At 43.8% G+C, this 25,776-nt stretch overlaps 1 protein-coding gene across 1 annotated transcript; it reads left to right on the top strand.

The window, feature by feature from the left end:
• The first annotated feature begins 3,785 nt into the window (after window positions 1–3,785).
• Window positions 3,786–25,529, top strand: ETFA (electron transfer flavoprotein subunit alpha). Its single transcript, XM_055003112.1, has 12 exons — window positions 3,786–3,912; window positions 8,487–8,630; window positions 9,401–9,482; window positions 9,565–9,647; window positions 9,932–10,031; window positions 11,671–11,781; window positions 12,421–12,522; window positions 13,680–13,748; window positions 14,208–14,290; window positions 20,743–20,808; window positions 23,337–23,417; window positions 25,266–25,529. Exons 1-12 carry the CDS (start codon window positions 3,868–3,870, stop codon window positions 25,299–25,301), a joined length of 1,002 nt encoding a protein of 333 aa, XP_054859087.1. The 5' UTR covers window positions 3,786–3,867; the 3' UTR covers window positions 25,302–25,529.
• Window positions 25,530–25,776: the final 247 nt, after the last annotated feature.

Genomic DNA, 25,776 nt, shown 5'->3' with positions numbered 1-25,776 from the left:
GAAAGTGGGGTTTGGGGAGGGAAAGGACCTTGGCATGGCATAATTCCATAGAACCCACCTCCCAAAGTAGCCATTTTCTCCAGGTGAACTGATCTCTGTGGCCTGGAGACCAGTTGTAATTCTGGGAGATCTCCAGCCACTACCTGGAGGCTGGTAACTCTATTTCTGAGTGATCTGTGGCAACTCAGTTATCCCCCAATTTCCTCTATGGCCATGGGCTCAGCCTCAGTCAAGCCATAACACTATTCTCTAAGGTGAAACTCTGTGTAAATGATAGGCCAGTTCCTTGGTAGATGCTCATTTGAACTGCAACAACTCACAGATATTTGGGCCGTTAGGTTGTGGCCGAAAGTGGATTCTTGTACAGTTAATAGCTACTTACCTGGAGGAAGGTAGACACAGGGTGACATGTGAGATCTTTGGAGCTTATTCTTCCCAGTCTACTCCAGTGTGATAGTTGCTTTCCTTAGACCAAGACCTGCTTAAGGTACCAATGTGGCTGCAAAGCAGGCCAGTATCTGCTTGCTCCAGAGCTTTTTTGATTGTGGCCCCAGTGGCCTTCTTGAATATAACCTTACACCGTTAGCTGTTCAATGCCTCTGTCAGGCAGAATTATTAGATCTGTTTTTCCAACCGATAAGTAGTTAATAATGATAATTTCCAAAAGTCTGAATCTGTTTGTTGTTGCATTTTAGATTTTATTTATAGTTGGTGAAGTGGCTGAATTAAAAAAAAACATTGCAAATCTGTCTTGAGTCTTTTGCAATGAAAGACAAATGCTTAAATAATAAAAAATATGAAAAGAATTATTGCTAGAATATTGGAGTACAGGGAAGACTAGGAACAGGTCAAAGCGACACGGCTATCAAAACTGGAACAAAGGTGGAATGCTGGAGCCCTGAAATTGTGGCAGGCCAACTGTGTCCCTGTGGGTGCAATCCTGCCCAGTTCTCGTCAGTCTGGACTCGGCACAACTTGTCCAAAGCAGGATTAGGCATGTCACCATTTTTGGAACTGATCCGTATCATCTGCTTTCTCCGTCTGCCAGAAACACAAACCACATTCCCGGGGAACCTGCCTTCTTCTAATCATTTTCATATTGTCCAATGAAATTCAAATCCTAGTCAAAGACGCTCCGTTCCTTAAAAACTCTCCAAAGCTCGTAAATTACGAAGGCGCACAAACCAGCCTCCACATCCTGAAATGGGCTCTGCAAATTTTAATGGGGTTTGGTGTGCCTCTGAGGAAGGGGCGTTGGCTGAAGGAGTAGTAAATCTGTCCTCCGAAATGGGGATACCATACCAGGCTGGCGTTATGTGACTGCTCTTTGAAGCTGCTAGGTCAGTAAGACTACTGGCTGTCCCGCAATAGTGAGTAGAAGCAGTGGAAAAACACTTAATGTCTGGTCTTTCGTATGCAGTTCCAGCACCTACGGGTAGATGAAGAGAAGGGCCCCTTTTTACAGCACATGCAAGGAATTTTTTTTTTAAACCACCTAGAAATTTACTATTGGTTCCATTTAAGTATAAATGATTGGTTTCTAGGTTCTGGCAAGATATACCCAACGGGGCTTCCAGCAATGGCGGGAGGGAGAAAAAGACCTTGTTTCAGCTTGTTAACCAAAGGGCCTTGTATTTTCCTTCTGCACAGAGATATAGAAAGTGGGGAAAAAAATACAGGAGGTCTCTGTGTGATCCACACTAGGGGGATATGAAATATTTCTGGCTGTAGGAGAGGAAAACCTAGAGGGGTTGTATGGGAAATTGAGGTGCAAGCCATAGAGGTCCCAGCTGTAGGGACAGGCCACTCCCTTTGTTCCCCAAACTGTTTCACTGACAGAGTGGTACTGACCAGGTTGCCATCTCTGGTTTGGGAAATTCCTGGAGATTTGGGAGTTGAGAGCCTGTGGAGGGGAGAATTCAGGAAGGGATTTCCCCTAGAATCTACGGTGTACCGTATTCATATGGTTCTGGCAGAGATACAAAAGCTCAGGGACCTCCATTCCCACTCGTATCTCCAGAAGAAGCTTTGACTCTTGAAAGCTTGTCCCCTGGAAATCTTGTTGGTCTCTAAGATGCCTCTGACTGCTGTTCTGCTGCAGACCAACACGGCTAGCCACCTGAAACCATGCCATAGAACCTGTCCTATTGCAGTTGCCATTTTTTCTAGGAGAGCTGATGCATTAAGATGAAAAGAGGAAATATTGCTATTATTTATGAATAAGTTGAATATCTGAAATTTATATTTTAAATGTCATATGATTATTCTGTTATTATATTTGGATGGTCTTTGCAACGTACTCCAAACTGTTTTTTTAAAAAATCTCCTCTTTCCCCTTTCTTTTCTGTATCCCTATTTGTTTGAAAAATAAAAAAAATATTTTTAAAAAAGAATATGCTAGAATGCTTCTACCGTATCTGTCATGGGGGCAGTTCCCATGATTTTGTTCTTTCTCAGAGTGTGACACTTAACGTGTGTCAAGGAAACAGATAGTTAGTGTGGTGTGGTAGTAGTTAAGAGTGGGGGCAGTTATTCTTTCAAACTCAGACAAGGAAGATTAATATTACTATTATTATAAATATTATATTATAATGTTTGTGTATGGGCCATCAAGTGGCAATTGACTTTTGGTGGCCCATTTTAATAACATTTATATTATAAATATTATAATAATAGGCTTATTGTCAATATTAATAGCATTCTAATATTACTAACATTGCTAATATTAGAATTCATTGCTACTCTTAGGGCTGCGGTCTCACGTGCATAGCGATGATGACATAAGTCTACCACGCTTCACTGCATGTTTAGATGATTATTAGGGTTGCAATTCCAAGCAGGCAACTTCTCTAGGTTAAGGAAAGATTGTTCTGTTGTGTTATGTATTAGGGTTATATCATATATTATACCCATCTCGTGGACGCCATTTAACTTTGATCATGCCTACTCTACAGTGTTCTTGCGCGAGTGATATTCTTACAACAACCCTGTGAGGTAGGATATTATCACCCTGGCAAAGAGGATGGCAACATGCATGAAACTGCCTGCTGGAGGCACTCTGGTGCCCTCTCAAAAGATGTGCAGCATGCGAGTTTTATGGGGAGGGAAAGAGATCCAGAGGATGGTTGTTGGGGGTTTTCCGGGCTGTATTGCCGTGGTCTTGGCATTGTAGTTCCTGACGTTTCGCCAGCCACAGCTGCTGGCGAAACGTCAGGAACTACAATGCCAAGACCACGGCAATACAGCCCGGAAAACCCCCAACAACCATCGTTCTCCGGCCGTGAAAGCCTTCGACAATACATAGATCCAGAGGAGTTCGTTTGTAGTCGCAAAATAGTAAAGAGTCTAGTAGCACCTTGAAGACTAACCGACTTTATTGTAGCATAAGCTTTTAAGAACCACAGCTCTCTTCGTCAGATGCATCTGACGAAGAGAGCTGTGGTTCTCAAAAGCTTACGCTACAATAAAGATGGTTTGCTATTATGTGGGGTGAAAGCAGCTACAGCGTTGCCAAGCAACGCCTTATTTCAACCGCTTCAGGCCAAAGACAGAGCTGAAAAAACCGCCGCCTCTTTTCTAATTGGGCCTCGGGGCCAGCCAATGAGAGGCGCCGTGAGCTGCCCTCTTCTGGCTTCGCTTCCCTCAACCGTGATGGACGCCGCGCCCTCCAAGCTCGGCTATCACACGAGATCCCTCCCCCTTCGGGCCGTCTCCTGGAGTTCTCGCGAGAGTCCTTCCGCTTCTCGCCCGTACTCAGAGATCTCGCGGCAGTCCACACCGAGGAGGGTCGTGTGGGTGTGCGCATGCGTGCCCGGTGAGGTGCCTTGGAAGTCAGCTGGGACCGAGCGGGGAGCGGAGCGGCCGGCCATGCTTCGGGGGCTTTTGGGGGCGCCGCGCCTGGGGCGGACAGCGGTGAGTGCCGGAGAGAGGCTGGGCCCTCCCTCGGTTGGGAGGGGGCGGGGTCACCCTGCGCCCCTCCTCCAGGGAGGCTGCCCCACCCCCCTGCAGAGTGGGGCAAAGGTCACACCGACCTCTCGGGCCGCACTAGCATTGGCTAGTGGTGGCATTGCCAACCTCCAGCTGGGGACTGGAGATGCCCTGGGGTTACAGCTGGTTTTAAGGTTGCCAACCTCCAGGTGGGGCCTGAAACTGTCCTGGAATTGCAGCTGATCTCCTTACTACAGAGAAAATGGCTGATTTGAAAGATAAGACGGAGTAGGGCATTATACCCTACTGAGGTTCTTCCCCTTCCCAATCTCTGCCCTTCCCAGGCTTCACCCCTAGATCTCCAGGCATTTCCCAGACTGGAGTTGCCAACCCTAGCTGATTTCCAGGCTACAGAGATCAGTCCCCTTGGAGGAAATCGCTGCTTTGGGGTGTGGGTGGTATTTGTAGCATTATACCCAGCTAAGCTCCACCCCCAAAGTCCACCCCCAAATTTCCAGGAATTCCCCAAACTAAGGTTTGCAGCCTTAGTTACTGGTAGATCATAAGCAGCTCGCTTCCCAAGCTGGAGTGAAAGTTTGTTGTCAGAGTCATCAGTTGCCCCGTGACACTCTTTTTCTTTGTAAGATTTATATTTTGCTTTTCCACCAAGTCAGGGCCACTGAGGCAGCTAACAACGGAAAACAGTCACAGCATCATAAAATGAGCTAAAACAATAGCTAAGTGAGGGTGTTGGGCTAGATCTGGGAAGCCCAGGTTCAAATCCCCCCTCTGCCATGGAAGCTTGCTAGGTGACCTTGGGCCAGTCACACCCTCTCAGCCTAACCGACCTCACAGAGCTCTTGAGTAGATAAAATGGAGGCAAGGGGAACAGCTTTGGGCCCTCACTGGGAAGAAAGGCTGGGTCTAATTGAAGTAAATAAATGCATATGTTTCTTTTCCCCTCTAATGGAACCCACAGCAGCGTGCATTACTTTTCTTCACATATCCTCACAACAATAGCACTGTGAGATGAGCTAGGTTGAGAGTGACTGGCCAAAGGTCACCCAGTGAGCTTCCATAGCAGAGCGAGGATTTGAATCTGGGCCTGCCGGGCTGTAGTTGGATGCTCTAACTGCTACTCCACACTGGCTCTCTGTATCTTCCTTTTGCTACAGCGCTCTAGGATTGATTTTGTATTGTCATAAGCTGCCTCAAGCAAGTCTTGGAAAGACAGCATACTCTTTTCCTAAATACATACATACATACATACATGGAAGGGTTTTGAGTACAGGGGTTGAGGAGTGGTAAACTTATTCTGCATTAAAGCATGCATAATGGAAGTGTGTCATTTGATGCAAGTGGGGAAATGAGCAGTGGAACTAGGACATTCTTTTCCTCCACTTTTTTGAGGGGGGAAGGCAAACCAGAGCATCAAAAGCCAGCCACTCTTTTAAAGGAAGTAATCTGAGAAATTTAGCCAGCCACTATCTCTCTGTCATCTTTCTCCATAGCTGTTGATCTTTGCTCCTTCCGGTGCCTGGGTTCCGCATCTTGTGCCCCACACCAAAACATCTTTTGACTGTCTTGCATTTTCCGTAGTGATAATGCCCCCCAGATTCTGAGGAGATCACCTGAAGAATCTGCTGGAAATGGGTGGGGTAGTGCAGGTGTGTTCGGTGGGCATTAAGTTGATCTTTCCCTCCCTTCCCTTTCCTTCAGCAGCCCTCTAGGACCATAAAAATGCATTCACAGGGGTTATGGAGGCCTTGCATGCAAAAAGCCACATGGATCAGGGTGGCAGTTAGCTAGGGAATCTGAGACCCTCCCCTTCTTCCTCTTCCACTGACAGAACATCTGCAGGGTATAAGCTAGGGTGAAGGAGTCGTTCTGGGTCCAATGCCTTCGGGGAGAATATACAACCGTTGGTTGTCTTTGTTGAAGAACTGGCTGTTGAACTTCATTGATGATGCTTATTTGAGAGCATCCACATTCATAAGCACTCGCTCCTAGTGATCTCTTTTTATCTATTGTGTACCCTTCTAGCAGAGTGAATGATCAACCAAGGTACATTGCTTATGATAATCAGAGACATTTGCAACAAACACTTTAAAAAAAAAGACTGGTTATACCACGTTGAGTAGAGATATACCATTTCTGGAAATCCCGAAGCCGGGGGTGCAGGCATTTTTTTTCTAGAGGAGGAAAAAAGAATTGTGGTAAAAATGAATTAAACGAAGGATGTTGTTAATGTTGGGTGTGTTTGTGTGTGTGTAGGAGGACTAGGTTGATGATCAGGAAGGGCTGAGGCTCGTCGATTGTGAAAGAGGAGGATGTGGAAAGGTGTGCACCTTGCTGGTTGGCAGATTAGAAATGGAACTGAAGGATAAAGGGAATGTGGAGCAAATAGAGTAAAAGACGTGCAGGAAAGAGATTTTATCTCCTGTCTGTCTGTCTGTCTGTCTGTCTGTCTGTCGTCTGCCTTTCTCACTGAGACTCAAGGCAGATTACGCAGTGTAGGTCAATACAGTCAGCACCCGGGGCATTCAATAAACAATAGGGTAAGGATGGCAGAAATTTGAAACAAAAAAGCAGAGATCCAATACAGAGTTGAAAACGACACTGAACCAGAACAAGCAGATTTACATGCGATTTTACATGACGTGGAATTATTCAGTAGGAGCATACTTACGGCAGCAGGCTGTACGCAGTAGTATAATCTACAGCCGCTATCCCTTTCCAGTGCATCTCTCCGAACCATTTTCTACCTGCACAGTCGTATTGCCTGTATAAAAAAGCCCCCCTAAATAATTCAGTTTTGCGTAGTTTGGAGAAAGCCCGGAGAGTAGGCGCTTTCCTGACCTCTTCAGGCAAGCCATTCCCTTAGGTGGGGGATGCTACAGAGAATGTTGCATGAGCAGGCAGCTGTTAGGTCAGGAGAGAGTGACTGACCCAAGGCTATGCAGTTTGTTGCATAGCGCAGCTGGGATTTGAACCTCCAGTGCTAGTCTGATACTAACCACAATAACACAGTGGCTCTCAATTTATAATGTTAGAGTGATATAACAAAGGAACAATGTTTGTTCCCAGTAGTTTCAAGTGATACTCTCTGTGGTGGAGAATGTGTTATCCTAGGAAGGATGCCACTTAACTGCATAACCACCACACTGGCAATAATTTTCCTATGTCTGTACATCCTCTCCACCAGGCACTAGACTGACTTTTAAAAAATGTCTTTCTCTCCCCCTGGAAACTTCAGCGCGACTCTTTAAGGAGTTCAGTGCATTTTGCCATAATGACAGGACTATAAATTTTAGCGAGCATGGGCCCGTTGCCACCGAAGCATGGATTTATTCGTCAAACGGCTACTGCAGCCTCCATAACTTTTATGGAGAATGATGTCTGAAACATCATCAAAAATATGGTGTTTGATATATATCGGCAATAAGTAGTTTGTTACTGGTAATTCACTTCCAATGATTTAAAAATCTTAAATCATGCAAAGGAGTTTAATATACTTAAGATGGAAAGTGAAGTATCTTACGTTGTTCTGGTCACCGTTACAAGTTGTAGCCTGAATCGCCGCTGCGTGTGACAAATCATCTTGAACACTCTTCATAAATTGGGAGCGCTGGATTCAACAAGAGCTCTGTGTTATGTAAATCTAATTGCGTGATGTCTCCATTGAAAATGACACGCAACGATTGAGCTGGATTTAAGTATTTATAGAAGATTGTCGAGGAAAGGTACCCAGAAGGAAAGTATTCAGAGATCCAGCCAGTTCTGGGAGATACGGGTAGGGGCTTCTTGACTGGCATTGGGGAAAGCCTTGAGTAACTAACTGGTTAAGACGGGTTTAGCTGAAAAAATTAGTTGCTTGTGCAACTAATTGGTATGTTCCATTTCTTGCTATTTCTGGTAGGATATTATTCCTGTTCTGTCCTGGTGGTGCAGGAGCCCTTCCCATCCAGAGGAGTTAGCCGTGTTAGTCTGTAGTAGCAAAATCAAAAAGAGTCCAGTAGCACCTTTAAGACTAACCAATTTTATTGTAGCATAAGCTTTCGAGAATCAAGTTCTCTTCGTCAGATGCCTGATACAGATACTGGCATCTGATGAAGAGAACTTGATTCTCGAAAGCTTATGCTATAATAAAATTGGTTAGTCTTAAAGGTGCTACTGGACTCTTTTTGATTTTGCTTCCCATCCAGGTTACAAAGGGGTCTTGTAATATGAAAGCCCCTTGTTAGATGCAGAGAGCTTGGGACGATCTTGTCCGATGACCAAAAGTGCCGTACAAGTATCTTGTCAACCCGATTGACCATATTAATGGGATCCCACCAGTTTTTCCACTGGTGAATGAGGGGCCCTTTTAAACAATGAAAGTGTTGTGCTGCGGTGTGCGTTGTGGAACCTGTATAGATAGAGGACATGGGGCTGCTATGAGGAGGAAAAATCAGGTGAGATTGAGCGGAAACACTAGTCGGACCCAGTCCAGTGTCGCTGGCCCATGCAGAATCCAGCATATAATAAATCACCTTCCCTCCTTCTCTTGTTCTTCAAAGGTCTCATTCAGGTTTCAGAGTACCCTGGTGATAGCCGAACACACAAACGAGGCTCTTACGCCAATTACATTAAATGCCATCACTGCTGCAAAACGGGTTGGAGGCGAAGTGTCATGTTTGGTAGCTGGTACCAACTGTGAAAAGGTACAAAATAATAATTAAAAATCATCTATGTTTTGACGTGGAGGAACAGACGTGGGTGAACAGAGCAAGGGTGGGTGAATACTCCTGATGTGGTTTTTTTCAATTTCTCAAGCTGCCTAAACATTTTATTCTTGGGCGTTCTGTATTATGCTCATAGCTCTGAGCTTTTGATATATTTGTGCGGAAGCTGAATCGTCCGGCTCAAAAACAAGCATGCAGTTCTGTCTTAATTCGTTAATGGATGCTAGAATACAAGAGAAACACAGGGCTTGGGGGCTGTAGTTGTGGCATTTCATGCTTCCCAAACTTCCTACACGAGGTGAAAAATTAAGCGAAATCCCATCTGCAAAGATTTGTCTTGCACAAACGATGCATGCTTCTTTGGGCAAGATAATGTGAATCTTTGCCGTAGAAAAGTGCTTGAATTTTGTGGTGGAGTTTAGCTTTTGGTTGCTTGGATGAGCAGATATTGATGCTGAGCTATTAAGTTCTGAATGGATTGAGGGAGAATGCTAAAACCCAATTCTCAGTTGTTCCAGTCAACGTTCTCCCTTCTCTCCCTCCCCCTTTTTCAGTGTAACCCTAAGAAGACTTACTCCAATCTAAGCCCATTGAAATCATTGGGTGTAGACTGAAGTAACTGTGCTTAGAATTGCACTGTTTTGCTTAAGCTCTTTGGAGTATGGCGTCTCCCCATAGCATGATCCAGTCACAGTTGAAATTCTTCATCAGTATGTGCAATTGACTAACACAATACACTTCCACTGCAGGTAGCTCAGGAGCTCAGCAAAATCCAAGGGGTTGCCAAAGTTCTTCTCGCCCAGCATGATCTCTACAAAGGACTTTTGCCCGGTGAGGCACATTTCTTTGTTACTAAGATTCTCTGCATTCACTACTGCGATAGGTGCCCTGACCAGTATGTCTCGTTCCCCAGAGGAGCTGACTCCGCTGATCTTGGCAGCTCAGAAGCAGTTTAATTACACGCACATCTGTGCTGGAGCATCTGCCTTTGGGAAGGTGAGCAGATGCGAAATTCAGCCCCTACCCCATCAGTCACTGCAAAGAGAACGAACTCTTAGTGACTCAGGTTTACTGGGTACAGATCAATATCTGGCTTTCTTGAAAAGTTTTAGAAATGCGCCACTTTTTTGCAGATTCTGTTATTCAAATGGGTCTTGTGCAGGAGATGTTCAGTGTACTGGGATGAGATACAACCCCCCAGCTTGCATAGCAGCATGTGTGGCAGGGGGAAGGGTGCTGTTGTGACCTTCAGACACATTTACTTTCTTTATAATGTTTAGAGTCTTCTTCCCAGACTGGCAGCGAAACTTGACGTGGCTCCTGTTTCTGATATAATCAAGATCAAGTCACCTGACACGTTCGTGAGGACTATTTATGCAGGTGAGCATTTGTATGGCTCTGTGCTGTTCCATCCGAGGCATGCAGGGAGTGGCACAAGTGAATCCAGAATCAGTTTGGGAACCAGAACTAGGAAAGCGGGAAATGGCTTTTTTGTATTTCATATATTTATCTCCTCCACCTTTCAGCCTCGCGGTGAGCCCCTGGGATGGCTAGCCTTTTAAAATAAAATTATCCAAACATAAAATTACAATTAAGCTCTGCTCCAATAAAACAGCAATCAGACGTATTACCAAAAAGTCAGTTGGACAGCTAAAAGAAACCAGGTCCTGTTCTAGCGCTTGTTTTTTCAGAACCGAAGGTCTTCACCCTATCCCAGAAGGCTTGCAAAGTCGGTGTCAAACATGCCTCCCCGGGGAGGAAGCTCTAGGGCTTGAGGATGGAGGCTGACCAAGCCCTCCCCTTGGCCCCAGTCAGTCTAGCTTCACATGAATGCTGTTTGCAGAGGAAGGCCCGTTCATCGATCTCCAAGCTTGGGCAGGTTGATGGGGTGGAGACAGTTTGTGGCACAACTAATAGGATCATCCTATGCACTGTAGGATTGTAGTCCAAAGTCCAGAGAAACCAGAGATAGCTTCTTAATTAACGGAATCTGGTGATGTTCTTCCAATGTATTGCGTTTCTGTTAATGCACTTCTGATAAGATTTGGCAAAATGCAAGCCGTTCAGATAATTTTCTTTATTTAATATGGGTTACATTAGCTCTTGATTGCAGCAATCCGCTGGGTTATTTTTCTTAGTTAGGGAGACGGTGATGTGATTATTTGTAATATTTAATTGACTTTCTCTAATTATTTTGCAGCCCTTGTTGGCTGGCCACATTGTGCTCGTCTGATCCCGTAATTTAATTTTGGACATGAAAGCAGTAGCTTTTGTTTCTTTAAATTTGTTGCAGCAGGGTTTTTTCTTTCTTTTCTTTGTCAATATTCTCCTAACTTCAGGGAGTGACGGGTTTTTAGTTACCATGTAATAATTCCCCTTTTAGAATCCGTTTGGTTCCTTGTTTCTTCTGTTATTTCTTCTGGCTTCTTAGGTTAATTCTTAATTACCTAACAAATTTTCATAGCTAACTTATGTAGTAGCCCAGTGCTGAATTTGTTTACTTGCAAACGCTTTGAGCGAATATTTGGTACTTGAAATCAAAGTACTTGAAAAGAAGTAGGTTTAGAATTTGAGAGTCATTCCCTTAGTAGCAGAGTAGCCAGATGGGGGACAGCAAACATTTTGAAACTTAGAAAAGGCAAATGGATGTAAAATCTTTGCTGGCACGCTGAATAATTTTTTCGGTGACACCAAGATCTGTTAAATGCCATTTTATTTATTTGATTTTTATTGTCCAAGGAGCTCACAGTTGTCCCTTCTCCAATTTTATCCTCACAAAACCCCTATGAGTTAGGTTGGTCTGATAGAGAGATAGGCCTGAGGTCACCTAGTGAGTTTCCTGACAGGGTAGGGATTGGGCCTCATAGTCCAGCGCTCTTGCTCCTGGTTCACTTTTAACCTTTTAAACGTGGCTATCCTAAATTGCCTTCATCTGAGCATTGGCTGTCTTGTCTTTTGTAATGTCAGCAGTTTATTGGGCTGTTTGGTAGTTCTCATGGGCCGTATGATCCTCTTGTAGGAAATGCCTTGTGTACCGTAAAGTGTGAAGAGAAGGTAAAGGTGTTCTCTGTCCGAGGCACATCCTTCGAGGCAGCACCTGTCAGTGGCGGCAGCGGAAGTTTAGAAAAACGTGAGTGTTCGGTTACTCAAGTAGTATTTTGCTCAAGTTGGTAGGAACTCTTGTCAAGATACAATCTCAAACTTATCAGCGTGGTGGATTTCTTCTTTTCTTGTAATGCACTCACCCAAAATACTTTGCCTGTCTCCTAGAGTGTTGTCATTGTTCCACTGGGCTGTGCTTGTAATGGCCTTGGGCATGGGGGCAGGGGGTTACATACCAGGCAGCCGTAACTGAAACGTAAACCGGACTTGGCTTGGCTCAACTGATACAGAAGGAAAAGATAGCCTTCAGTTTGCACAGCTAGGCATGCGTATTTGGAAGTAATCATTGAGTCTGGTTTAAATGTGTTTCCACTAGAATTCCAAAAGTGCCCGCAGGCTCGAAGAGGTTGGGAACCCTGAACTATATTTAAGCCTTGTGTATGGACCGTGTTTTCTTCAAATGTCAATAAATATCAATAAAATAGGCCGTGTGCGGGGGTGGGGTGGAATCCATGAAAAATTGTAAATCAAAATTGGTATGTGTGTGTGTCTTTGGCTGCTTTAGAGTATACAATTCGTGCTTCGAGGTGATCGCTGGGAGGAATGCATTGTACATTACAGAAGCGTCATGGGAATTTTTGATTATTATTATTGTTTATTGAAATAGTGTCAGCACCTTCACCAGTTGGCCAGTCTGAATGGGTTGGGCAAAGCCTAACAAAAAGCGATCGTCCGGAACTGACTAGTGCAAAAATTGTTATATCAGGGGGTAAGTAGACGAGAATGGTGGTGGAATTATTGCTACCCTTCCAATGCAGTATAATATTTAAAATCTTTTGTGGATCTCTTAGCCTGGGAATTTGTTTTGTAATGGTTTGTTGGAGGTTGGGAAACAGGAAAGAATTTAGTTAGTCCAAGTAATTCGGATCTGATAAATAATTACAGTCATTTATTCACGTACTTACAGAATGTCTGTCTTGCTGAGACTGAAGGTGGATTACAAAACCGTGCAGTAAAGAAAAACAGTATAAGACGTGCATTGACAAGTGCCAATGTTTGATTTTTAAGATAATTGGCAAACTTAAAATAATGCAAATTTCCAATGAGATCTGGCTTTAAAAATGCTGCAGTGGGTACATTGGTTCTGTAATAGAGGGTTAATCCTGATTCCCATAAATTTTGCTAATAGAACCATGCTCTCCTTCCTTCCCACTTCTGCTATAATCCCGTGCATCTCCCCAAAACCTAATCTTGAAGATTGGGGGTACCGTCCTGGGAGGGTAGCATGCGATATCGCAATGGGGGCCTACAGCTGAAGAAGGGAATTGGTGGAAATCAAATTTCTTCCCCGCCCTTCACCAGCAGAAGTGCCTTTCACTTCTGGTGTTGCTTCAAGTCACGCGTATAATTTATTGCCTTTACCTTCCTAACAGTGAAATCCTAAGCAGAGTTACTCCAGTCTAAGCCCATGGCTTTCAATGGCCGGAGTTGGTACATTTCAGTTGGGTGAGACTGGAGTAACTCTGTTTAGGATTTCATTGTAAGAGAATAACAAGCTGGACACTTCTCTGCTTTCTTACTTGGAAATTTTAAGCCAGCAGGGTTGGAGAGTATCATTGGCCAAGCGCCACTTCCTCAGTGTTGCATTGGTGGCGCACGAGGAGTAAATGAATGAGTAACCATTTGTAATGTTTGCTGAAGAAACAATTGCATTCATCACAAATCAACTGCAAACTTGCAAATTTCAGATTGAGAGAAATGTTTCGAACTGGGTTATATAATATCCAATGTCTTGTTTGCAATATTCGCATGTGCCTGTGAAGGCACATGAATAGTAAAGAAGTGTGGGGAAGAGATGAGAAGAGGCAGATGTGATAGTGTCCAATGCTGAATTTTCAAGGAATCTGAACATGTTTTATTTTTCAGGACGAGGCTTGAAGAGTGGAGAAAATTTTAAGTTGTTGTATGATCTTGCAGATCAATTGCACGCAGCAGGTAAAAAGTGGGGTTTTCTACTATTGGTTTTCAAAATAATTATCATGGCATAAGTCTTGAGAATGATCTGGTTGGGGGGTGGGGGCTGCTGTCTCTCCCATGAGGCAGGGGGAATGAGCTTGGGGGGTTGAACAGATGGCTTCCTTTAGACTGTGAGAAAATTGACTAAATGCTGCAGTCAACTCTTAAGAGAGGCCTATAGTTGCTGACCTTCCTGAATTTAAACCTAGAACCTTGTTTAAGGCACCTGTGTAATTTCTTTTCGTAAATTTAGAATATATTAGAACCCATTATCTGAAAGTTTAAGCCGGTCATACCAGGGGGATTACTCACTGAACGTAATCTGAAGAGAAACATTTCTTGCTACATACTTAAATTTTTAAAAGCTAAACTCTTTGTGGAATAAAGCATTAAATGTTCATTAGTAATAGTTTTAAGGTAACTTTTTCTTGCTTTTAGTTGGAGCCTCTCGTGCAGCTGTCGATGCAGGCTTTGTTCCCAACGATATGCAGGTTGGACAGACAGGCAAAATTGTAGCACCCGTAAGTACTCGAGTGACACTTAAAGAAGAAACAGATTAAAAAGGGCTTAAGCGCTTAACAGAGGTATCCCTAAAGGCAGTGATACACTGCTCAGAGTTTTAATTCAGACGTTGCATCAAACTGTGATTTGCAGTAGCCCTAGGTTTACAGTCCACACTGTAAAAATTTGGCATCTTCATCCCCAGCAGTAACGACATAGCAACAGCGGTAATTGGTTTCTCATTCAGACATCCTGACAAGCTGTGGCTTGCCGACCTGATGCGCTGCACCGTTTCTGTTTGGCTGCTTGATCATAAACCACAGTTTAGTCAGCTCATATGTGATAGCTAAAGTTACGGTTTGTTGTGAGAGCTTTCTGTGTGTGTGTGTTGTTTTGCAGCACTCACTGGGCTAGGTGGCTGCAATAGTAGCTGGCATTAGACTTGGTTCCAGGTGTTGGTTTAAGGCTCTTTGTGACTTGAGACCCACATATCTGCTGGACTATTTCTGCCAGTCCGAGCCTGTGTGCCAGTCTGGTCAAAATCTGCTGATGACGCCTTCTCTCAGCGTGGCACGCTCGGCTTTCCTGTTGCCGCTCCTTTGCTATAGAATGAGCTCCTTGTGGAGATCTGCAGGATCCGTTACTGTTGGATTTCAGACCAGCAGCAAAAATGGTTCTTCCTTCAGCCATTTTATCTGGTAGATTCCATGGGATTCCTTATTGTTGTCCCTGTTTGATGGACTGTGTTGAAACTCTTTCCCACGTCCTTCTCCCGTGTCCTTTTTATTTGGCGCCACGTCGGGATCTTCTACATCCTATATTAGCCCAACTTTCAGAGTTTTCTGATGATTTTAAGGTTCGTTTTTTGCTTGACAACCCAGATGTGGAAATAACTGAAATAGTAGCAAAGTTTCTCTGCAGTGGTTGTTGTGGGTTTTCCGGGCTGTATTGCCGTGGTCTTGGCATTGTAGTTCCTGACGTTTCGCCAGCAGCTGTGGCTGGCATCTTCAGAGGTGTAGCACCAAAAGACAGAGATCTCTCTGTGTCACAGTGTGGAGAAGATGTTGGCAGGTAATTTATATCTACCTTCCTGAGTAAATATAAATTACCTGCCAACATCTTCTCCACACTCTGACACTGAGAGATCTCTGTCTTTTGGTGCTACACCTCTGAAGATGCCAGTCACAGCTGCTGGCGAAACGTCAGAAACTACAATGCCAAGACCATGGCAATACAGCCCGGAAAACCCACAACAACCATCGTTCTCCGGCCGTGAAAGCCTTCGACAATTTCTCTGCAGTGTTATGGCTATACGCCTTGACAAGTAATATCCTATATTAGGTTTTGCTACATTGTTGTTCTGCTCGTATCTGTAATTTTAATCCTACTCTGTATGGACTCGTCTCTGTTTCTAAAATTTTCTTAATCTGACTGACTGATGACTATATTATATATATGCCAATAAAGACTTGCTTGGATTGGTCAGACAATGTTTTTGTTAGAATTGATCTGTGTTTGAGTTTTGTATATACAGGCTGTCGTTTACAGTGTGTGTGTCTGTTTTTTTTTTATTGATGGATTTGATGAGAGGTGTTTGTTGATAACGCTTTGTTTGTTATTTATTGTTGTTTATAACGTTTGTTGATAACAAGGAGAAGCGGGCTATAAATATTTAAAATCTTTTTCAAAAATTTGCAAGACGAGGGCATCAGCACATTGTTGGATTTGGCCACAATTGTATAGTGTAGCTTTATTCTGAACCGGCAGAGAAAAGTGGAGGCAGAGCATGAATGGGGGCACACTCTCAAGAGTATAACCATGGTTTGGGGGGAGCGGGGGCTGCCACAGAACTGGCTGCATCGGCCGCCAGAGGTAGCAACTGGAATAGCAACTCATTCAGTGCATCCTGGTTAGATGTTTCTGTCCCACTTGTGTTGGATGGGATGCCCACTTCCAATCCTGGGGGTGGCTCACTCAGGCAGAGGTTGGCGCTTGCGAGTCCCTTGGGAAGGCAAAGCAGGCAGGGATCCAAGGGAATGGACAGGTGAAGGCACATATTTGTTCCTTTTCATGAAAAGAAGCACAGTCGTGGTGCTTTATGTGAAAAGTAAGGGATGTGCCCACTCCGTCAAGACCTGGCAAGATTCTCTGCCCAGGAGAGCTTGCAAATTAGCACGCTCGTGTGTGTGAGATTTGCATCTTTGATACATTTTTTTTAACCTTTCATAAATGTTGATGTTGAATCTTTCCTGTGCTCCAATTTTCACAACTGTTCTTGAAATTTATCCAAGACTCACCTTAAGTTAAGCATTGCCAATAATTGGAGAAGTATTCCCCTCTCCCATTTTTTTCACATTGGCAGTGAGACTTCTGGTTCATAACCTGTGCCTTCAGAAGGATACATTCTGGGGCTCCTTGCCTTGAAAAGTCTGCGAATGCAAGCATGATAAATTAGCATGCTCTCTGTGTTTTCATTACATTTGGGCATTTTATGATCAGAATAGCTGATGTAGTTCCGTCAGAACTGTTGGGTAGCTATTGGTTTTGGGTAATTGAGAAACTACCTGAATGTTGATTTCCTCGGAACCGTCTGCAGTGTTGAAAAGTCGCTTCCAAGCCACAAACTTCAAAGGGCTGTTTGTATGCAGCCAGGACTGGATTTTCAGACCGTATCTTTCTTTGACTTGCTAAAAAGCCGAAGACTGACAGCCCCTTTCATCCTGCATTATCCAGCATGGCTTTTAACTCCAAGAGAACTATGTTCTCAAATTGATGCTCTGCTCCTTAGGGGTTGGTGCAGAAACATTAAATTGTACTAAAATATTCATATGAGAGTGCATTTAGCTGAAAGCAATTGATGTGCTTCTCCCAGGAGGGGCAGAAAGAAATGCTGTATGGCCCTGCTCTCAAGCAGACACCCTACGCGTGCTTCTTAAGAGTAATCACATGGCCTCACTGATCAAAGTCCCATATAAGTTCTTAAAGTGGAAAGGGTTAGAAGGGGGATGACGCTGTTTGACCCGGCAGGCCGTTTAGCAATGACAGCCTCTTGAAGGTTTGGGATTTGAGTACTTTCTAATAAAATTTGGAATACTAAAGGCCTATTTTTTTAAAGTGGTATTGCTTTACTGGCTGTTGATTACATATTTGTCATTGGGATATTTCCCGATTGCTGTTTTTTTAAAAAAATTGAAGGCGTTAAAAAGAAATATCTGGTGGGAAATTCTGAAAATACTTGTTAGATTTGCACACCTTGAGGTTCTTGCATTTGGCAGATAGGGGGCGAGGCATATTGTGAGGGACTGCAGTCCACATATGTCCTCCTGGCTTATTGACCAGCAAGTATTTAGGGTTGCCTGCAGCCCCACCTCTTCCCTGAGCCCTCTTGCATGTGCAGAGGGCACGGGAAGAAGGTGGAGGCATTTTCTTCTTTGGCTAAAGCCTGGAAGAGATAAGAAACAGAAGGAGTCTCTGGCGCTGCTTAGAAGAGGCCTCTTACTGAGTTTTGCCTTTTCCAGAATGCAGAATAAATGAAAAGGGATCTGTCTTTATTTATTTATTTACATTATTGATAGTCCCCCTTTCTCCCTGAGACACAAGGTGGATTACACTAGTGCAGGTCAATACAGTCAACCGCAGGGACCTCCAATAAACAACGCAGTAGGGCTTGGATTGCATAAATTTGAAAAAAAAAGTGGAAATCCAGAGTTACTTCGGCTCTCCAGGGTCTGGTTTGCTTGCTCCAGATGAACTTGTGGGCGGATTTGTGGACAGCTTTGGGGGAGGACAGGGACAGAAATGTGTTCAGGGTTAGTGAAAAGGCAACGGGTATTCCCTCCCCGTGCTCTTCATTTGTTTCAACTCATCACAGGATGCTTTGATGCCAAGTCAGCCTAGGTGCCAGTTCTGTAATTTCTCCCCCCCTCCCCTATGGATTAGAACTGAACTCAACCCAAAAATCTCTTGGTTGCTCCTGAACCTTGAACTAAAATGCCTAAGGTGTGTGTGTGTGTGTGTGTGTTCAGTTCTGGTCCAAGGCTTTTGGTTTCAGTTCTGATTAATTGAAAAACTTCCCTGAACTGGGTTCATTTGTGGCTTGACACTCTGGCCCATAGACCCCCTCCCATGCCAGTCATGAGTTTCTGTTGCTAAGTTGCTAAGTTATAAAACTAGAGGTAAATAAAATATGAACTATTAGTTGTTCCATCACATTTTTAGCACCTTCTGGTTGTTTCCAGGGTAATGGCAGCAGTTTCAAAACCGCCTTTCCTTGCAAAGCAAGAGTGTGAGACATGATTATCTTAAATGGTGCCAAAATTCAGGAGAGTTTGAGTTAAAAGAAAAGTGCATAAAGATACCAGGGAAGGGTGTCCATACTATAAATAATCCTTGTGACAGGTTTTTAAATATTATACCAAAATCCTTGTCAAGCATGACTGTCTCAATTTTGATCTATTTTATCCCACTATCAGGCTAGTAACGTGTTTTGTTTTACAAGGAGTTGCAAGATTAAAAGTTTCAGTGAGCAGATAAATACTTTAAAGTAGGGTCCCATAAATATGGCAGTATTGAACTGCAGGGCTGTTTCCGCAACCACCCATTTACCTTCTCTTGGTTACTGGGCTGGCTGGTCATCTTTCGTTTTGTCTGGATTTGAGCTTCAGTCCCTTTGCCTACGTCAAGCACCTGAACCTGATTAAAAGAGAAGGTACAGCTGTATAAGTGTCAGCATTATAAGCAGCGCTTAGTGCAACACCAGTCTTGGTTGCTTACTGGTCTCCAGGTGCCCGTTCAGCAGGAAGGGGGTGGGAAGCTTAACCAGTTGACAAGGAACCGTTTGCCACGATCGCCTTCCGAGACCTGTCTACTGCAGACAGATGGAACCGTGTGAGAGGTCTTGCGGAGGCCGGTGAGGTGCCAGAGGCATTACCAGCGCCTTAGATTAACTAGGGGTGTCCAGCAGGCTACAAAAGTCTGAAAGGATTACGAGGCAGTAATTGGGCACAGGTGTTTTGGTTTTTATATATTTAACATCATTTATGCCCTGATCTGGATAGCCCAGATGAGCCTGATCTCGTCAGATCTCAAGCTAAGCAGGGTCAGCCTTGGTTAGTACTTGGATGGGAGACCTCCTACGAAGACCAGGGTTGCAGAGGCAGGCAATGGCAAACCACCTCTGTTAGTCTCTTGCCATGAAAACCCCGCCAGCTATGACTTGAGGGCTCTCTCTAACATCATTTATATTCCATCTTTCTCCTCAACGGGGACCCAAATGGGTTACATTGTTTTCCTCTCCTCCATTTTATCCTAAGGTTGTTAAAACTAAGCTTGTATGAGTGAGTCTGTGCTGTGGTTGAACCCTTAGTAATTCTCAGGAACTCTCAGGAATTCAGATGTGCTTGAAATGGCTGAGCAGCCCCACCAAAACCGTCTGTGGCTAAACTCTGAACAGAAGTGCCTTTTGAGACATCAAAGTGCAAAAGAACATGGCACTTAACAAACAAAGCACTGGTGTTTGTTGGGTTGGATTCTGTAGAGCTGTCCAGCTGACTGCAGGCTTTTCTTCTGCCATGAGGCTTCTTGCCTCATCTCCGTAAGTGGGACGGATCTTTGGATGCCGACCCATTGTTAGAAGGAAAAGCTGGGATGGATCCAACCATTCTCCAAGTGACCTTCCTCCAACCTAAGGAGTCCTCCTCACCTTAAGCGGTTCTTCTCATGGCAGAGCCATTTAATTTCAAGGAAAGCTCCTTAGATTGGAGGAAAGCTTCAGATCTGTCAGTTAAATCAATTCAAGTATCCACCCCTCTTCTTGGTCATATATTTCCTTTTTTCCCCCCTGTTACCTGATGTGTTCTAGTAAACCCAGGCTTTCTGTGTCCTAAAACTGTTGCTTCAACATACCAAATGCTTAACAAGAGGTATATCGCATATGATAGAAAACGCTGCCCAGTACATCGGCAACCAACATTAACAAAATTCTTGTGCCTGTGCTTATGACTTCTATGACCTTGCTTAGTATTGAAGGGGCGTCATTCTTCGAGGTTAGTACTATTAAAAAAGCATAATCAAATTTTGCTTAGTTGACTTTTAAAGTGAATTGTTGCAAATAACTACTAAAGACAATTTCGATCAGTAAATTTCGATCCGCCCTGGGCCTGCTTGTGCAGGGAGGGCAGAATAAAAATTGAAAGTGAAAAATAAATGATAAATAAATTAAAAAAACTACAAACTAGCATTTGGTTGTCACAGGCAGATATTTTTGCACAAATGTACATTAAGAGATGCTGATGTTGGAACATAAATGGTGTCCATTGGAAAAAAATGTAGGTTGTCCTGTTAGGCTCAAAGAATTAAATTCCCAGAGAGAATTTTGAAAAGTAGTGCGTGCATTTAGGCATTGTTGAAAACATTGGATTGCCGGATTTGTCTGCCGAACGCACCATTTCTGTTTTGTAATGTTCTTTTTTAGGAACTGTATATTGCTGTTGGGATATCTGGAGCGATCCAACATCTAGCAGGAATGAAAGACAGTAAGGTAAGTTATCCAAATGTGGGGAAAGACTACAGCTGCGCTCAGACATCATGTTAAGGGGCAAATGTGCTCAAAACGGGTTTGTTGCTAGGCTCACATCTCGTCTCATACTGAGAATTTTGATTAAACGCTACTTCTGATTTCTTGTGATGTATGAATGTAAGCGTGTGGATAAATAATGGTTTAGCCCCCCCACCCAATCACCCTATAGGGATCTAAGCCTAAACCTTGGCTTGGAATCATAGTTAGTGAGGGAGAAATCTCCCTCTGGTAAACCAATGTGCCTTTTTGTACATCCTAGGTAACCAAAATTAGTGGCTAACCATGATTCTTGGTGCAAGAAGGGAGGACCAAGGTGTATACCCAAGCCTGGGGACAAACTCAGTACATCCTTTTTCTTAAGCAGGGTTCCGTGTGATTTCTGAATGCCGCCTACCTGGAAGAAAGCATGCTTATTGTTCAGAGAAGCCAACTGGAAGTGTGATAAAAGCAGGACAGCCTTCTCTTTTGGTGTGTGTCCAGCAGTAAACGCATGGGCATGAAAAGAGTTATAGGCAGGGCTTTTTTTCAGGGGGAACGCGGGGGAACGGAGTTCCGGAACCTCTTGAAAATGGTCACATGGCTGGTGGCCCCGCCCCCTGATCTCCAGACAGAGGGGAGTTGAGATTGCCCTCCGCGCCACCAAGCGGCGCGGAGGGCAATCTCAACTCCCCTCTGCCTGGAGATCAGGGGGCGGGGCCACCAGCCATGTGACCGTTTTCTCTGAGGGCAACCCACTGAGTTCCGCCACCTCTTTCCCCAGAAAAAAAGCCCTGGTTATAGGTATTTTCTGTTTTGGGAAGTTCACTCTTTCCAGCGTGGAAAACATGTCTGGTTGTGCATTATTAGTACATAGGTCTGAAATGCACCCGTCGCAGGAGACTGAAACCATTTGTCCCTTTAAAAAAAATGCCTGAATTTATAGCTTAAATGAAATAGCTCACATCAGACCGCTATACAGTAGTCTTACGTGCATATATTTCAGAACCTGACACATGAATTCATGCATAACAATGCGCAATTTGAATTATGGACCTGCTACTCCATAAAGTAAACGACGCACTTGACGTCCCAGCATTTATTCATTCAAATGGAAACCTATTATAAAATGATGATAAAACTTTAAAGGGCTTAACTCGTTAGTAGCTGAGCACGTTTCTGGAGGCATCTGAAGAAAAAAAATCGCACGTTCCTGTGCCACCACTGGAAGGACATCTTCATTATTTTAAAAAAGAAATCTTTGCTGGCTCTTCCCAACAGGCTGAATTAAAACAGTTTAATGTTCTCATCTGGATTTTTGTGCTGCAGATCTCCCTTGAAACGTGAAGGGAACAAAGTAGTTCTGTCCCTATCCAGTATGTGATTCTAGCTCCTTTCAGATGTTGCAGCCTGTAGATACCCGGAGCCTGTGACGCTCTCAGTACGTACAGTTGCCCTTTTGTGTGAATAGCGCAATATGCATACAGCTTCTCTCTATGCGAACAAGAATCCCAGGTGTGCACGGAACGGACTGAAAGTTCTTCACTCTGTTCCCTGACTAGACTGGGCTGCTTCGGTTTTGCTTACTCAAGATCAGAGATGTTAGTGACAGCCTCACCAACAGCAACATAACCAGCACAGTATTTTGCACTATTCCAAATCCCGTGTTTTCAGGGCTGAAAGTAGCCTTTTAATTGTAAAAGAGATGTTGCTTTAGCTTTCCTCTCAGTGTGGCTGTATATTTAAGACTGCACACTTTTTGTACTTTATTTTCCTTGCACTTTATTTTCCTTGCAAGTTTGCACTTTATTTTCCTTGCAAGGAGGGCTATATTTACCCAAACAGGTCAGATTTATATTTAAAAGTTTTTTTTTAAAAAATCCCTCACCCAGTAACCATGACAACCGTCTCCTGAGTGGTTCCCCCCCCCCCCCTTGATGTGAATTATTTGGCATTGTGCACACTTAAGGATATTTTCCAAAGTAGTCAGGGAAGCTTTCTACAAGTGAAATGTATAATTCATTTGCACTTTTAACAAGGTAGAAAACAGGGCTTTTGTGAGGAACCGAGATCATTTCTGATTTTTTGTCTTTTCCTCACTCTTGCAGAGTGAAAAATTATTATTTTTCTATCTCCAGGATGCCTTAGTTAGTAAAATTATCATTTATGGACATTAATATTTATGTGCTGATTGCATTCTTGTGGTTTTTAGCTGGATACATACTTTTGGATGAACATCAATTGATACTAGGTCTGGCTTTAGCGTTATTTAGACTGAGAGCTGTCTCTTGCAGGAGTAAGCAAACATCTATGGACCAGTCCTTGGTGCAGTTTCTTGAAACGGGAGGGGGGGTCTTTAGTGGACAGGAAGCACTAGCTCCCCTGCCATTTGGGTGTCGTTTGGCTGCTGGGAAATGGGGGTAGAGACAGTAGCATCCTCAACCACTAGCAAAACATCTGTGCTTCTGTGGAAGCCCTGTTCTGTGATTAATCCCATTTTATCCCCTTCCCAGACTATCGTAGCCATCAACAAGGATCCCGAAGCACCGATATTTCAGGTCGCAGACTACGGGTTGGTAGCAGACTTATTTAAAGTGAGTGCCACTCTGTTGCTTCAGAGCCCTGTTGGCCCGTTCCTCAGCAGAGGCAATCCCTTGGCCACATGGGATCACTACCCAAGGCATTATCTGAACAGAGCCCAAGTCATATTCACTGCCAAACTGGAGTTAAAACCTGTGAGCAAATCATCAACTGAAATACATGCGTAGCAAATTAAGAGACTCATCCTCGTATATTGCATTACATTAACAAACACATCATGCCCAGTTCTTCAGTGCTGTTTTTCTTCTCTTTCGTACATTTTGTCCGTTGCCGTTTCCCCTCTTACCGACATTTCACACAGGTGTAAACACTGCCTTAAAGTATGGAAACAAAATAACTGCCCCTGGAGTAGGCTTTCGGGCAAGCTTGTTGTGCGAGCCGGTAGAAGCAGCAGTCTCTCAGTACCAAATGCCAAAAATCTAAAATTTTGTGCCGCAGAAAAGTTCTGTCTTTTTAGAAAATATTTGCCTCTCATCTTGTTGCCCCCCCTTACAATCTGTGGGGCTGGCACGAGCGTCTGGTGTATCCACCGAGGAGATGGCAGAAACCCTGCCAGCACTTAATGCCCGGCCTCAACTAATGCCTGCTGGCTTGGCGGTAAACACGGGCCTTTTAATAAGGGTGGAGACAAAGCGACATTCGGAAGAAACAACATGTAGACAATTTCCTTAATAAATTTTGTACGACCCACATTATTTCCACCTAATGGAAATGTAGCTCTGCTAAATAATTGAGCGGCTCTGTTCATCAGTTGTGAGTTCAGCTGGGATTGCTCCCGAGTGCGGGCAACCGGCAGCCCCTGGAAAGACAAGGTAACTGATCTTTTACACAAGCGGCTCTTGGAAGGTTTCAGGTGTAGTCAAATCTGCCAACTGCTTTTCATGCCTAGCTGCTCTTTGGATGACTGGTTGGAGTTGCGGTGTGGCATGGCTGTTGTTCCGTTGAGTAGCGGATTAACCGCAGGCGCCAAGTTGTTGGCACTGGCCCCTCTGAAATTGCTGCTTGGCTGAATCTATTCTCCTCTCTTCTTAACTAGTATTCGCACATAACTAGCAGTTTCTTTTTAGAGATTGTAGCACTGAACATCCTGCTCATTTTAGAGATTTGCTTCTCAAAACCAGAGGGAATTGAAGCTGGATTTTGGCCGCCATGCAAAAACACTTTAGGGGCTTGGACCCCAAGCCTGGCTTCTCTCTGTGCCCCCTTTGTCCATTACAAAGGTGGGCCTCCGTTCCCCAGCACTTTTCTCTGGTGCTGGGTGCTTTGTAGTTGATTGAAAGATGCCAGTTTTGTGTGGTGGTTAAGAGCAGCAGGACTCTGATCTGGAGAGCTGGGTCTGATTCCCCACTCCTCCGCTTGAAGTCAGCTGGGTGACCTTGGGTCAGTCACAGCTCTCTCAGAGCTCTCTCAGCCCCACCCACCTCACAGGATGATTGTTGTGGGGATAATAATGGCATACTTTGTAAACCACTCTGAGTGGATGTTGTTGTCCTGAAGGGCAGTATATAAATTGAATATTATTATTATTATTATTATTATTGCTCTTGCATGAGCAATAATGGCAGCTCCTAGCAGCTGAGGGACACATTCTGCAGTGGAAGAACTCCATGTGCAACGTGAACAGAGAATCAGTCTTAGAATTCAAGCCATTCTGTGCAGTGCGTGCTATTGCTATACACACATGTGTGCTTCTCTGCAGATTGCCATAAGTCCACCCAAAGGCTTTTCATTAAGTTCAGCTGTGTGAATGGCATGGTTTAGGTGCAGAACTGTCTGTTGCTTATAAGACTCACATCTTTTCAGATTGAGAATTACCTGATTTTTAAAAATTGTTTTTTTAGGTGGTTCCTGAGTTGACAGCAGCACTGAAGAAGTGAAATTCGAGCTGCCTTGTTCAGAGAAGAAAGTAAAATTCTCCTAAATTATCGTTTACCAAAACTGAAACAATAATTTACAGTTCAGTCAATTGCCAAAATTTATGTTCTGGATTATGTTTAAATGCCTTGTAATATACTGATCTGCCTTTTTTTCTGGTTTCCATTTGGCTACAAACTATTTTCTTGAAGATTTTTCTAATTCTGTAATAAAATATACAACTGACATGATTTTACAATGGACTGATATGCACAGTCACTCTAGCCCCACCCCGCCATCATCAGCCTACAAGATATCTAGCCTTTTAACTATTCTAACACATGGCAAGGCCTTGTTTTGCAAGATCAAACAATTTTGTGTTGTTCATAAATGCATTCCTAAACAGCAAGCCATTCTCCGAGCTGCCCCAAAACTCAAGTTAATTATCCCTGCTGGACAGAAACACTTGCTAGGCATTTGGTGGTGACTTATGGTGAT

The sequence above is a fragment of the Eublepharis macularius genome, chromosome 18 (assembly GCF_028583425.1).
Source record: "Eublepharis macularius isolate TG4126 chromosome 18, MPM_Emac_v1.0, whole genome shotgun sequence".
Taxonomy (NCBI): Eukaryota; Metazoa; Chordata; class Lepidosauria; order Squamata; family Eublepharidae; genus Eublepharis; species Eublepharis macularius.
This window is presented reverse-complemented; position numbering and strand designations above follow the sequence as displayed.

Excerpts from the sequence above, each read along its gene's own strand:
- ETFA (XM_055003112.1), top strand. The coding sequence starts at position 3,868 with ATGCTTCGGGGGCTTTTGGGGGCGCCGCGCCTGGGGCGGACAGCG. Across the intron at positions 14,291-20,742 it reads CAGGCAAAATTGTAGCACCC|GAACTGTATATTGCTGTTGG; the intron begins GTAAGTACTCGA and ends GTTCTTTTTTAG. Across the intron at positions 20,809-23,336 it reads CAGGAATGAAAGACAGTAAG|ACTATCGTAGCCATCAACAA; the intron begins GTAAGTTATCCA and ends TCCCCTTCCCAG.